This window comes from Rousettus aegyptiacus, unplaced genomic scaffold (genome assembly GCF_014176215.1).
Source record: "Rousettus aegyptiacus isolate mRouAeg1 unplaced genomic scaffold, mRouAeg1.p scaffold_m13_p_1, whole genome shotgun sequence".
NCBI classification, from domain to species: Eukaryota; Metazoa; Chordata; class Mammalia; order Chiroptera; family Pteropodidae; genus Rousettus; species Rousettus aegyptiacus.
In genome coordinates this window covers 155800801-155815356 of record NW_023416284.1, presented here as the reverse complement: position 1 = coordinate 155815356, position 14556 = coordinate 155800801, and the positions used below count along the sequence as shown (strand labels likewise).

The following is a 14556-nucleotide window of genomic DNA, read 5'->3' as shown; positions in this document are numbered from 1 at the left end:
ATATTAGTCCAAGTTCAGGGTGCTGCTGTAATCATATGTCATAGTTGGTTTGCTGGTGTATCAGTGTCCTTACTCATAATTTCTAGACAGGTACGTGCATGTAAATCAGGCGGTTAACGTTAATGTAAGAGCTTGGAGTTTACTGATGAAAAATGCTATATAAACATTATAGTAGGTAATAAAAATCTTTGCCTCAGGAATTCTTTGAATTATCCCTAGAACTTTGTAAGATATAGAACGGAGGGATTATTTACCTTTTCTGTTATAGATCTTCTATTCTACAAGAGTAAAGAAGACTAACAATTAAAGTCATCCACCAATTCTGTGGTAACTTTTTCTTAAAAGCTCCTAAATAGTTTCACTTTGAGATTTTAATCTCTCACTCATTCCAGTGGATTTTAACTGCTTCATAAATCAATAACATTTATTTTATATTGAATTCCTCCTCTCCCCAAAGCAAATTTCCTTCTCCTTTGCTCACCGAAAGTAAAAAACCAAGCTTATTAGATTTGAGACCTTGATCTATTTGCCCACTACATCTCGTTTTACCTATAATCCACCTGGTAGACCCTGGAGGAAGTCTGACATTGGGAAATGTTATCTGCACTTGGTTCACTCAGAGTTACACAAATACAAGATGTTATATTTTTCAAATTTTCTGTATTTCACTCTTAATACATGTGGATTGTGATAAATTATACTCAACACAACATACTTTGGTGATTTTAGATGAAATGAGACCTATAACATTTTACCATTGCTATAACTGCATCTTAAATTACAACTCATTTTATTCACTTCATAAAAACAATATAGTTCAATTTGACTCAATTATATATATATGTTTTAATTAAAACAAAATTCCAAAATAATATAGTCTGAGTTTATGTATATATTATAAATACATGTTGTTAATATATAAATTATAAAAACATATATAACATAAAGTATACTTATATAATTCTAAACATCATTTAGAAAAAAATCAAATACCTAAGTCATGGAATAATAAGTCCTTCTAAAACTGATAACATTAATAATATATAATTGGAATAAAAATTACTTAAAATAACCTGAGAATATACAAAGTCAAATAAAAGTATCCTATTGCTGTCGGCATTCAAAATCACTGTGAGGGTATTATTTTAGTTATACAATTTTGTAACTTCCAAAATGCACACCTTAGGGAAGGAACAAAACAGTTTTTTCCTGATTGTTATGTGTTAAAGAGACTAGCCTGCATAAAAACAGTAAATAAAATAATTACGAGTGTCAAGCAGTTTTGAAGACCAATTACACATTGAGGGGCTTTGATTAACCTAATCTAGCTCATCACTGCTACAATAAAGGAAACTACTTGCTAACCCATGGTCCTCAAAACTACAGAATGAATAATGCAGCAACCACTGCTTCCAAGACACAGAACAGGGTTAAAAACTTACCTTAAATGGAGATAACTTCCAACAGCCTTTGATACCACTTCATCCTGCCATTCTGTTGTAATGACAAGGATGAAAACTACTGCCACAGGCCTCATCATTTTTCTACTTCATTTACTGCCAAGGTCCTCAATTCTGTTGCATATTAGAGTTGCCTCATTAGGCTTAGAACTTTGCCAGACGATTGATCTGGAGTGGGCCTGGGACATTGGTGTGAGCTCTCCAGGTGATTCCAGTGTACAGTCAGGACTGTGAATCAATGATTTGCTCCCATAGATGCTGCCTTTAGGTTTCCCTGCCTTTAGCCTTACCCTCCTGTGACATCCTCTATTAATGCTGCAAGAATTATCTTTCTGTAATGCCTACAGAATGAAATTCACGCTTCTGAGCACAGTATAAAAGACAACACAATCTGCTCTTAAATACCTGAAGCCTCTTCTCTCCCCACTAGCTTTACCAAGCACTTGTTTTCAACATGCACTGACTCGTCTCTTGCTCTGAAATGCTCTCCACTGGAAAAATGCATCTTGACTATGAAGTCTTTCCTGACATCCTAGCTCTCACTCTTCTTTCAGTGTTCTCAGAGCACAAGTGTACTGGTTTTGTGTTTTAGTTTGTTTTTGTTTTTGACTAATCATAACGAATAGGCATTTTAGAACATATGTCTTTCTCACCTTCATTAGACATTTTTGGAGTGAGAACTATGTTACATTTGCCTCCATGTCCCCCAAACTTAGCACCTATCTTGCACATACTGGCATTTTGTATTTGCTGAATAAATGAATGAATGGCATTTTACACTGTTTTCACTTATGACAGACAGAGCCTGAGGGAGCTCACAAGCTTATACTAAAATTCAAGCTTATACAAAATTTAAAAAGTCTTAGTATTTATTTAATATTTAATTATAGTAATGACAATTACTTTAAAGATTAGCCTTCCAGTTGGGTTAAGAGGTGACTGTGAAACATGGTTAAAGTCAAAGAAAAACTTCAATTAATCTTCAAGCACGCTTGTCCTCTCATCAGGGTCCCCAAACCATACATTTTCAGAATCGTAGCCGACTTATACTCACCTTTAGACTCCAGTAAGGGAAGGAAGCCCACTGATTGCCCACCACAAGTTGGCCTAATTTGGCTGCTCCCTTCATGTGACATCTAACCCATAACTCTGGTGAACATGCTTACTTTGTATTTGTTTTCTGATCTGGAAGGAGTGGGAATATGTCCTTTTTTCTTGAAGGTTGTAAAGTGCTTGCACTGAGGACATGGCTTGGTGCTGGAATCAATACGGCCAAGTTCCAAGAAGTACTTATATTTGATGGAGTCTTCGTGCGTTAAGTTATAGATAACTGTTGTTTCTTCCAGGAATTCAAAACATTCTGTGATAGGGCATTTGATTTCTACTTGGCCAACTTGTACCTGTGTCAAAGAGCAGAGGGGAGAAAAACGAAAAGGCACTGGTTATTATGTCTGTTTTTTTTTTTTTTTTGGTATAGTATTCTTTATTTAAGGATTATAGTAAATAATTACCTGTCATTTTTCATAATTTCTAACGTAATAAATGGTAATCACTTTGGTACCCATATTAAGCAGTACCAAAATAATTAATCACTATATTATGTCTCCCAAATGAGTTATAGCATGTTTAAGCCTTCCTTATCATTACATTTGTGAACTTAAATGAATCTAATCCACAGGATCACCAAAGAAGCAAATTATCATCTCATCCTCTGTAAATGTCAGGGTGAGACAGCATTCAAAAAATGTGCCAACTAAAGAAACAGCTAGAATGACAAGGTCTTTCAGATTTTTCAATCGTACTACCAAGTACATCAGGACTAAACTTAGGTCACATTTAACTACTTCAAAGGGACAAAAGAGAGATTTTGAAAAAAAAAAAAATATATATATATACATATATATATATACATACACACACACACACACACACGACATCTAGTAATTTAAAAATCTTTGCCAAAAACAACTCTATTTTTGCTGCCTCTTCCATATAAAGAACATACAGTGATTGTTAATCACAGGAACAAGTACAAAAATTAAGCCAATCACAGAAGTGTAAAAAAAAAATCTTAATGAGATTCGGCTATTACTTCAGTAATCTATAAAACGAATTTCTTCCAAGGACACAGATTAGGAGAGGAGAAGGATACATTGGAATGCTACATTTAGCATTTGGTGTGGGATTCAGATATGGCTAACATTAAAGATTACAGTATAAGGTCAAAGCATAAAGTGTAGACACAACTAAATTTTAAAAGATAAAGACAATAAACTACTTTAAAATAAGGAGCACCTAGAATGTTCTCCATAAGTTGTGAGCAAGAACTCTTTATATCCATGGCATCATAATCTCTTTTGTCCATCTAATGGAGCAAACAGAGGCAGTGACGGCTCCAAATGGCAAATGACGCTAACCCATTCTTTTTCACTTGGGTGACCCTGACATTCTAAGCAGGCAAAACACATCGAACTTAATAAAAAATACCTATTGTGAAGACTGAGGATGAATGGGTAAAAGCTACCAGGCCTGGGAAAAGCATCACCACCTAAAGCAATTAAAATTAAAAAAACAAAAACTAAAAAACCTTAAACTCATAGTAACTTTCAACTTTGCGGTCTACTCGAAGACTTGAGGAAAGGTAATAAGAGAGTCTGCTTTTGAATAAACCTCCTGAATAGTGCTCACCCATTGAAAGTGTAAATTGGTACATAATTTTATGCTATTATTGTACAAAGTATTGTCCAGAGAGCTTTTTTTTGAATATTTGCCCAAAGTAATTTTTACTTCTTTTTTGGATGAGTCTTTCTATAGTTACAATCAGATTTTATTAGTACACTTGTTACAGAGTTATGATAAAGTTATTATACCCGAAATTATGTTTTATAATAAATTATTTTTAGTTATAGCTCAAGACAAAGGTCCTCTGAAGACTTTAAATAGACAAAAACCATGTTTCAAATTACAGGAAACTGGTTTAATGAAGTATGTCAGACATTTTAAAAATTAATACATTTCCCTTTTTAACATTCTGTCGACATTTATCAAGCTTGACTCTGAGCCAGGTACTGGGTTAGTCACTGAAGCTTTGCAAGTGTCCGTCAGTAAAGCAGCAATCACAATACAAAGTGATAAATGTGCTTGACAGGGTGAGTACACGGTGTCAGGAAGGATATGGGGCAGGCTCAGTAACCTCATGCTGGGGAGGTTAAGAGGAGACTTCTTGGAAGAAGTGAGGTTTCAAGTGAGATCTTAAGATTTGTATGACTTAGCCAAACAAGAGTGAAGTTGTTTCAAGACAGAAGATATGACACAGGTAAAGGCCTGTAAGTAAAGGAACATATAACACACTACTGTAGGGATCCCCTATTTTTCCTACATCACAATTAGATCAAATGTATACTGCCCTCAGGTACAGATACATGCATCCTAACTTAAAGATGAAGCTTTAGAGGGACTGAAGGATGAACAGTAAGACTGGACCACAAAGTGTGAGTATAGAGATGAACTGGGATCAGAGCAGAAGGGCGGAATGTGGAGCCAGCTCACAAGTCAATGTTTTTCCATTAAAATAGAAAAATTCAGTTTTTCAGCATGTGAAAGAATTTCTTTTCATTCCACACAGAAGAATCTCACCTGGGCCATTGAGAGTGACTCTTGTTTATTGGGCGACAGCATACTTTAGTAAGAGACAAAATTTTTTAATCTTATGTCAATGTTTTCATCTGGCCCCCCTCACCTTTAAGTTTATTTATTCTAACTATATAAGTGATAGCAATGACAGTAGTAATTTCGCGGCCACGCAGGAACAGTCAGGCCTATAGATATGGAATGCTGTTTAGGAACCAGAACAATGCAAGGCAGCTTAAGGGAGCAGGTTATCTTGCTACTCCTCAGCAGGGGCGTTCATTACCATCACACATTTGGATCCTTCCATCTAACATCCAACCAAGTACTTTTCTTCTTCAGTGTTTCTCAAATGTGCCTGCAAATCTATTTCACTTCCATAAAACACACACTTTCCTTATGCTTTCACACACTCTGCACTTTGCCTAGTCCATTCCTTCTTTCTGAAAGCTCTAAAATCCCTAACCCACTACACTGAGCCAAATGATCTCATATATTATTAAACAGATGGAAACACTATGATCATATTCCTTCATCTTCCCACTACTAACCCTACCAATCCCCGTCTGTCCCGATCTTTTCTGTCTTCTTTCCTTTTACACTCTAGGGCCCGAATCTATTTCCAAGACAACTGCACGAGTCTCTTTAAGTATTCATCGAGAATTGAAGTTTCCTGGCACGTCCAGGACCTATAAAATTTTAATCATTGCTGGTAAGCTAGTCATTGGCAGTTGGGGACAGTTACTCATACTTCTTCATACTAGCGGTATCTCCCTTTTAATGATAAAATGCTACTCATGGTCTATGCAATCTCTTGGTCTCTACATGTCTATTTTTTCCAGAATAATTTCCTGAAAAGATCACTATCAAACAAGTAATCATGATTAAGCAAAGTACACTCATTCATTTATTCAAAAGATAAGTATTTCATCAATTCAAACATGCCCTTTTTTCAACAATTTAGTATCTCTAAAGTCAAGATTTTCTTACACTGTGTCATAGTTTAATTTGCAGTGCTTTTAATTTCTTCGTCGTTCACAATATAATACAGCATCCTACAGTTGATCATGTCTTAGATTTCAAGAAAATGTGGTCTTTATAGGTTAGGCACTGTGATGGACTCTGAGAGATGAGAAGAGAGACACAGGGCTTCTAATGGAGGAAAAGTATGATAAACAACTGAATAAACCAGATTATAATAAGTGTTATGAAGGAGCTAAACATTAAGGAAGATATTCTGAGTAGGTGACAACTTGAACTAAGAACTAAAGGGTCGATGTCATCCAGGAAACTTGGGGAATAGACTACAGGCAAGGGAAACAAGGATGGCGGCCCCAGGGCAGAAGGTGCCTGAGGTGCCTATGTTCAGAGAACAGAACTGAAGGACTGAAACACTAAGTGAGCCACAACCCATAGGCTTTGTTGGCTGCGATAAGAAGTGTGGATTGGATTCTAAATTCAATGCGAATTATTGACCAGTTTTATGAGGAGTGACATACTCCAATTTATATTAAAAAATAATTCAGGTTTTTCCTGGAGAATGGACTGTAGACAAAAGTGGAGACTGGGAGAACAGGAGGATTCTGGGTCGTTCCTGGTCTTCCTATCAGTGGCATCTGACTGTGGCAGTTGTCCAGGCAGTAGATGATAAACGACTGAACTAGGCAGCATGAGGTAAGTAGATATGGAGTGCATTCTGGAAGTGGAACCCATGGGATTTGATGGTTGACCAGGTACAAATTAAATAAAGGAAGAAATCAAGGATGACACTAGGTTTTTGGCTTGAAATGATCTGATAACAGGGGAGGACACCACTTCCTGAGACGTTTTTAAAAAATATAGTTTACCTAGACATGTGATATTTTCTAGAAATGATTCACTGCAAATTTATTACAGTAACAAAAATAAAGATCACGAATCTATCCAAAAACATGTTATTATATTACGTTCCTATAATATTATAGGTAAAGGATATAAAGGTCCAAGATGTGAAGTATTGTCTTCATGGAATCTGAAGATATAGCAATTAAATTTGTGCTGACAGACTCATCTAGCAACTTGGAATTTGATGGTCCTAATTCATTTAATATTTCACCCAATATATTAAAATTTTTAATTAGGGAGAATCATAAACATATGCAGAAGTTGGAAGATTGGTATTATAGACCCTTAAGTACTCCTCCAGCTTTGACAATAGTCAACTCTTGGCCAATATTGCCTTTTCTATGCCCTGAACCATATAGCTCTCTCATATTATTTTGAAGTAAATACCAGACGTCATGTCATTTCATTCATAAATATTTCTGTATGGTTCTAAAGAAAATAATGTCTTTTAAAAAACATAACAATGATGTCAAATATCTTCCAAAATGACAATAATTCTTCAATATCAATGTAACAGTTTGATTCAAATGTCATCTCACTTCTGTTTATAGGATTTTATGTACTTAATATACTTACAACATAGATATTTTAAATTTATATTGTGTTAATGCTAATATCACTATTTATATCACTAAAAAAATATGCCCTCCAACCCATGTTTTCTGGACAAAAACATGCCTATTCTTGTAATGCGAAATTAGTTAACTCTAAAACAATCTCCAAGGGTGTTCAGTAAAAGACACTTTTTTTTACTTAACGTTCAAGCTTGATGGTTAATTTGCCACCTGGGAGGATTCCAAAGTAATTTAGTGACACAGGTGAGAGAGAGCTCTAGAGAAGTCACAAATTAATTAACTGAATCCTCCAAAGAAAAGAACAGAGAAACTATAAACCTTGGACTTTGAAGCCTAATTTATCAAATGTTTGGTTTATAATTCTGATCTTGGTTTTGAGTGTTGGTCAAGAGCGTTTACACAGTACCTTGACCTTTTGTTCACTTGATACCAGGGGATTTCAGATTTCCTTTTCCTTAAAAATTGAAAATGTTAATGTGGCATAGGAGAAGAGAATACCACTACAAAAGCAGTAACAACAATCATGAACTGTATATGTCACCTCCTATGTGCCAAGCACTGTTCTAATCACTTTCTGTACATTTATTACTTTGTAGAGCACCACAGACAGATGCATTTTCAGGTTCATGGGTTTACTATAACTTTATCATCAGCGATTATAGGAAGGTGGCTGCTTTACTGATAAATATGATTTTTTGTTTTCTCATTAGCTATTACACAGCACTGTGCTAGATGCCTTTAAATTTTTCGAAATACTAATGAAAAACAACAAGCCAAATATCCCAGAAGTTCTCTCAACAAGGGAAAGAGACATTCCTGCAAAGAAAATTTCAGCACCAGGTACCTTGTGGGTACGTTCTACTGAGAATTTAAGAATGAAATAACAACCACATTACACAATTACAATTAGAGAATAGGAAAAAAGGGGGGGGGGTTGAATCACTGTTCAAGTTGTTTTGAGGCCAGCATAATCCTGATACCAAAACCTGATAAGGACACTACAAGGAAGGAAAATTACTGACTGATCACTTCATAAACATAAAAATCCTAAACAAAATATTAGCAAACCAAACCAAACAATACAGGCAAAGGACAACATGTTATGATCAGAGTGGGTTTATTCCAAGAATACAAAGTTGGCTTAAAATTTAAAAATTGATGAATATAACTCACACATTAAGAAAATAAAGGAGAAAAATCTTATGATTATCTCATAAAAAAGTATTTGATAAATTCAATATTTATTCATGTTAAAATCTTAAAAACTAGGAAGAGATGGACACTTCCTTAGTTTAATAAAGAGTTACATACAAGAAAACTTATAGTAAATGTCATATTCAATGGTGAAATATTGAAAGCTTTCTTCTTGAGATTGGAAATGGGGCAAATATGCACTAACCACCATCATCTAACATTGAGTAGAGCTCATAGCCAATGACAGAAGAGAAGTGAAATGAAAATAAAACAGTTGGAAGTGAGGATATAAAATGCTCCATTTCTTACAGATTGCATAATTGGATATGCAGAAAATCCAAAATAATCTACAGATAAACTATTAGAATTAATAAATGAATTTTGTGAGTTTGCTGACTAGGTTGATATACAAAAATCAAATGCATTTCTATACACTAGTAACAAGCAATTTGAAAATAATATTTAAGAAATAATATCATTTATAGCAATATAAAAATAACGAGTATGAATAAATCTAAAAATTTGTACAATATCTGTACACAGAAATATTTAAAATAATTTTCAGAAAATAAAAAAAGAAAATGAATGAAGAAATATATTAGGTTCTTGAAAGATTCAATTAGGCAAAGATGTAAATTCAGTCCATTTTGATCTATAGATTCAAGGCCATTTCAATAAAATGTTCAGTAGTTTTCTTTTTTTCTTTCTTTTTTTTTAAGGGAAATATGGGTTCAAAATTACAAGCTGATTCTAAATTATATATGCATAGTCATGATATTCATGATCTAGAAAAACAAAATAGAAAGACTTGTTCTACCAGACATAAGCTGAATTATAAAACTACAGTATTTATAATAGTGTCACACTGACTCAAGAATACAGAGGGATAGATAATAGAACAACAGAACAGAAAAGAGTATAGAAAGAACCATTTACACATAGACGCTAGATGTATTGACATTGTACAGCAGTGGAAAGGATGGATTTTTTTCAAAATTTGGAGCTGGGTTACTTAAATATCCATTTAAAAATCTGTCTTACATGGATGGACCTTGAGATAATCATGCTAAGCGGAAGGAACAGGACAAGCGAACAGAGACTCATGGATATAGACTAGACTAGTGGTTACCAGAGGGCAGGGGGTAGAGGAGGAGACGGAAGGTAGATGGGGTAAAGGAGGTCAAATATATTATCTGATAGCTGAAGGAAACTGGACGTGGGATGGTAAACACACAGCAGAATATATAGATGTCAAATTATAATGTACACCTTAAAATTATGTAATTGTATTAATCAATGTTACCTCAATAAGCTTAATTTTTAAAAAGTTAAAAAAAAATCTGTCTTGACTTCTACCTGAAACCAGGTAGACTGTAGCTATAATTATAAAAAATGAAACAATAAAGCTTACAGAAATGATCAAGAAGAATATCTTCATGATCTTAGGGAGGGAAAAGATTTCCTACACATGACATTAAAAACATTCACCATAAAAAAAATGATAAATTGGAATAAAATTTAAACCTGTTAAACAACAAATGCTATTAAGAGAGTGAAAATGCAAACTAGAGTGGGAGAAGATATTTGTACTATATAAAGAATAAGAGTTTGTTGATCCAGAATATATAAAGAACCCATCCAAATCAATAAGAAAAAAGGCAGACAAGCAACCCAATAGAAAACTAGTAAAATACATCATAAAAGAGGATAACCAAAGACATATAAAAAGTGTGTTCAACTTCATGAAGTGTCAGGGAAATAAACATTAAAACCACAATAACATGCAATTTTAAAGAAATTAATGGAGTTCTCATAGCACTTTAAGATTTAACAAAGTAATGTTTAAATAGCTAAAAGAATAACTATACAATTAATGCAGTATTAGTTTTCTATTTAATCATGCCAAATGTATTTTTCTATAAACAATCACCCCTTCGTAGTACTTAAACTTTTCCCTCTTTCCTCTCTACCAGAACTTTCATGTTCCCTCATCCACTTAACTAAATTTTGAAAATTTTAATTCAGTTTTTTGAATAAAGTTATAAACTCTCATAGCTCAAAAACCAAAAAATACAAAGTAGATATAAGTTAGCAAGTCTCCCTCTTGCAACTGAATTCTTTTCTTCCCATCTATCCCACCAATGGTTGCTGTTTCCTTCATGAAACTTTTTAAGCATATACAAGAAATGCAAATATAAGTATTTGTCCCTTTTTTTACCCAAATCTTTAACAAATAGTATCCACATTGCTTTCTTTACTTGACAATATATTGTGCAAATATTTTCAAATCACATATGAAATTTCCTTGTATTTTGTCTTTAATTAAAAAAACTTCCTAGTATTCCACTGTACTATGACCAGTCTTATTTACCATATTGATGGACATTTAGATTGCTTGTACCATACATTTTGCTATGGCAAATAATGCCACAATGACAAATCTTATATATAAATTTTTCACATGTGTTTAAGTCTATTAGTAAGATAAATTCTGAGATTAGAATTGCTTGATCAAAGGGAACATGCTTATATTTTGAATGAACGGTCTCAATTTGCTTTCAAATGTACAGACAGATTTAAATCCTCAAGATGCAACAATGAGGCACAAAAGGAATAATTTGTGAAGCTTACGATAAAGCGTCATCAAATAGGTGAATTGTACATTCAGATTTAGGAATCAAAAGAGTAAAATTATTGTCTCCTTAATTTTTGGAAAGAATTATAAACCTAATCCAATTTTTCTCCTTGAAAAGCACACTGAACTGTAACATTGGAAATTAAGCAATTTTTTTTTTTTTAGGATTTAATAGCTTATCTTCATTCTTTAAGAAGATAACTCTCATATTCTAACCAGTTCCTAAGGAATATTACTATGAAAGGAATTTTCATAGCAAATTACTGAGTGACTGAAAGAAAGGAAAAGAAATAAAAGTTCCCAGGAATTATAAATTACCAAAATGAATCCAAGAAGTGGAAAAAATGAATGGTCAATTATAATAGAAGACATTAGGGCAGTGGTCCCCAGCCTTTCTGGCACCAGGGACCAGCGGTCCTATGAGAAACTAATGCTGAATGATCTGAGGTGGAGCTGAGACGGTGATGCTGATGAGCGGCTGCAAAACACTGATGAAGCTTCTGCTCACCTGCTGTTTGCCTCCTGCTTTGAGGGCTGGTTCCTAACAGGCCATGGACTGGGGGTGGGAACCGCTGCATTAGAGCATGTCTTCCTGTTGGAAAGTACTTACCGCCTAGGCTTTCCTCTCTGCTGCAACTGAACATTCTCTTATGTTCTCCCGCTTTCTCTTTTATATCTTTTTTTCATCTTGTCTATTCCTCTCACCTGTCCCTCTATCATCTCGTTTACTTTTACTTTCTTTGACCCTTAAGCCAGAATCTTAAAACAATTAATCTTTTATTTTTTTCTTAAAATAACTAGCTTTTGGGCTTGCTTATCCTTTATATTGCTTCTTTTTCATTCTCTTTTTTATTAATGTTTAGTATTATCCTCTTCCTGCTTTTATTTCATTTTGTTATTCATTTCCTAGTTTAAGATGATTCTTTAGTCTCTTTGTTTTCTGCTTTTACTCGTTAGTAATGAAAACAGTTTTTGCTACATTCCAAAATCTTGGCATAAAATGTTCTGCTTTTACTTCCTCTTTTTGTGTTTTTTAATTTCTCTGCAGTTGGTGACTTTTTTCCTAATGTTTATTTTCAACTCTATTTGATTATGAATAGAGTAAGAGGACTGTAAAATCTTAATCTAAAAATAGTAAGGTTTTATTCTAGTTCATTAAATAATCTTTTAAAATGTTTCTTGGGCATTCAAATTTTTTGCTCTAATCAAGAGATGTAAGATTCTATATAGCTTTCTATTAAATCACAGTTTGATGTTTTAAGTCAATTCCTCTATCAGAACATTAGTTATTTATCTACTCGATTTAATCCTGAAAGACGAATATTGAAATTGTTTACTATAATTTTTTCAAATTATTGTTACACTTTTAATTTATGTATTTTTGGTTTATATATTTGACTGTAGCGATGTTGATGCACAGGCTTATGACATATGTTTGTTAATAGTCTTCTCCCTATTTGGTGGTTTTACATTTAAATTCTACCTCTACCTCATCAAAAAAAGTATGTAAATACTGCCACTTCTCTCCTTTTTTAATTGGCATTTTATTTCTATGACTTGTCTCACCTCAACTTCTTTTTAAATCGCTTTGCTGTAAATGAGTCTATATATTAGTTTCAATTTAATGCCCAAATATTTTTTCAGTGCCTACCATGGGCAAGGCACTCTACTAGCTACTAGGAGGAATTTAAAGATGAATAAACTGCTATCCTCAAGTAACTTCCAGTTTATCAGGAGAGACAGACATGGGAATAAATAACCACAGTTTTTGCAGAGAAGCACAAAGTAGACTGGTTTTGACTGTTCATGGAGAAGGAATTATTTTAGCTAAACTATGAATAATGAAAAGGATCACAATAGATTTGGCTATGTTTCATTTCTTAAAAATATATAAAAATAATACAAAAGACACATATGTTAGATAAGAAAACATACTAAACATTTTATTTATATATTGTAAGTTTGTAAAAGTATATATGAAAAACAAACTGAGAGGAAAGAATTACTAAAAATTGATTTTTCAGACTGTGAAATTATTTTTTTCCTAGAGTTCTAATATTTTATTAAAATTTTGATCATATAGCATTATATTTAATTTTGCCTGTGTTTTCTGAACCCTAGTAGATGACAGATCCAGAATTGGTAGCAAAACCAGTGACCAAATCTTTGCATTGGTCTTGAAAACAAGACAGGATACTGAGAATTTGGGTGTAGGATTCTCCCTATCTAAACTGAATTATGAACAGCACTTAAGTTTGTTTCCGAATGCAGCTGATGATTTCAGTTTATGTCCTATGCCACTGCACTAATGGTCTTTGTCCTAACCCTCTGAAGTGTGCAGCAGAGAACGCAGTTATGTCCTAAGTAAACTAAGCCTTTGGGAATCCCATCACACGGTGCTGCCGTCATCTCTGCTAATTCATAGAAAGCAATGTTCTTTTTATGGAGCTGATGTCAAAATACATTTTTTTTTTTAAATCCTCAGACCTTTCTTATGGAAAATTGTTTAGCAAATAGAACAAAATCAATCCTTACGGTACTACTTATAAACTTGAAGGTAATTCAAGTTTGACACTTTTAAAAAACACATGCTCTATATTTTTACTTAGAATGATTTAAATGCTCCCCTCATCCCCACAGGTTTTGGTCTTTCAGTATTGGCAAGATTCAATGATTTCCTAAACATCAAACCAAGTTAACGTCGTTTTTTAACTTAAAAAAGGCAATTTCAATAGAGCCTTTTTATGCCAAAACAAAGTATCTTTGTATACCATCTACCCAGTTCTAGGAATAGTCTGTTCATTACCTGGAGTTTTTAGATTCAATAAGGAAAAATGTAATTCCCTCCTTCTTGGCTTCTATTCATTATTTCCAGATATAAAATACTGTTTAAAGTAAAGTGAACAAATTTTCTTTCAGATCACCCAGAAACAAAGTTAAAGTGTATTTAATTTATGGTTTTTTTTTTTTTTAAGTCTTCTCTTCTGATGTCTGAATTTTATACTTCCAAATTAGGGAGAAATCTTATTCTAGGAGTATAGCAATTATCTTTTTAAAATATGACTAGGACAGAGAAGTGTCAAAAAAAGAAAAAAAAAAAGATTTGCATGGTCAATGTATATACTATAAACCCTTCCTGAAAAGTTCTGTGACTAGATTGAAAAAGGACTGGAATACAGTG

The 14556-nt window shown here is 33.5% G+C and overlaps 1 protein-coding gene across 1 annotated transcript in view; it reads right to left on the bottom strand.

The window, feature by feature from the left end:
• The window catches only part of RNF217 (ring finger protein 217), a 110009-nt gene that overhangs the window by 38539 nt on the left and 56914 nt on the right, over positions 1-14556 (bottom strand). The window contains exon 2 of the mRNA XM_016161340.2: positions 2627-2860. Within this exon, the coding sequence (XP_016016826.2) occupies positions 2627-2860 (234 nt within the window). The remainder of the gene's footprint in view (positions 1-2626; positions 2861-14556) is intronic.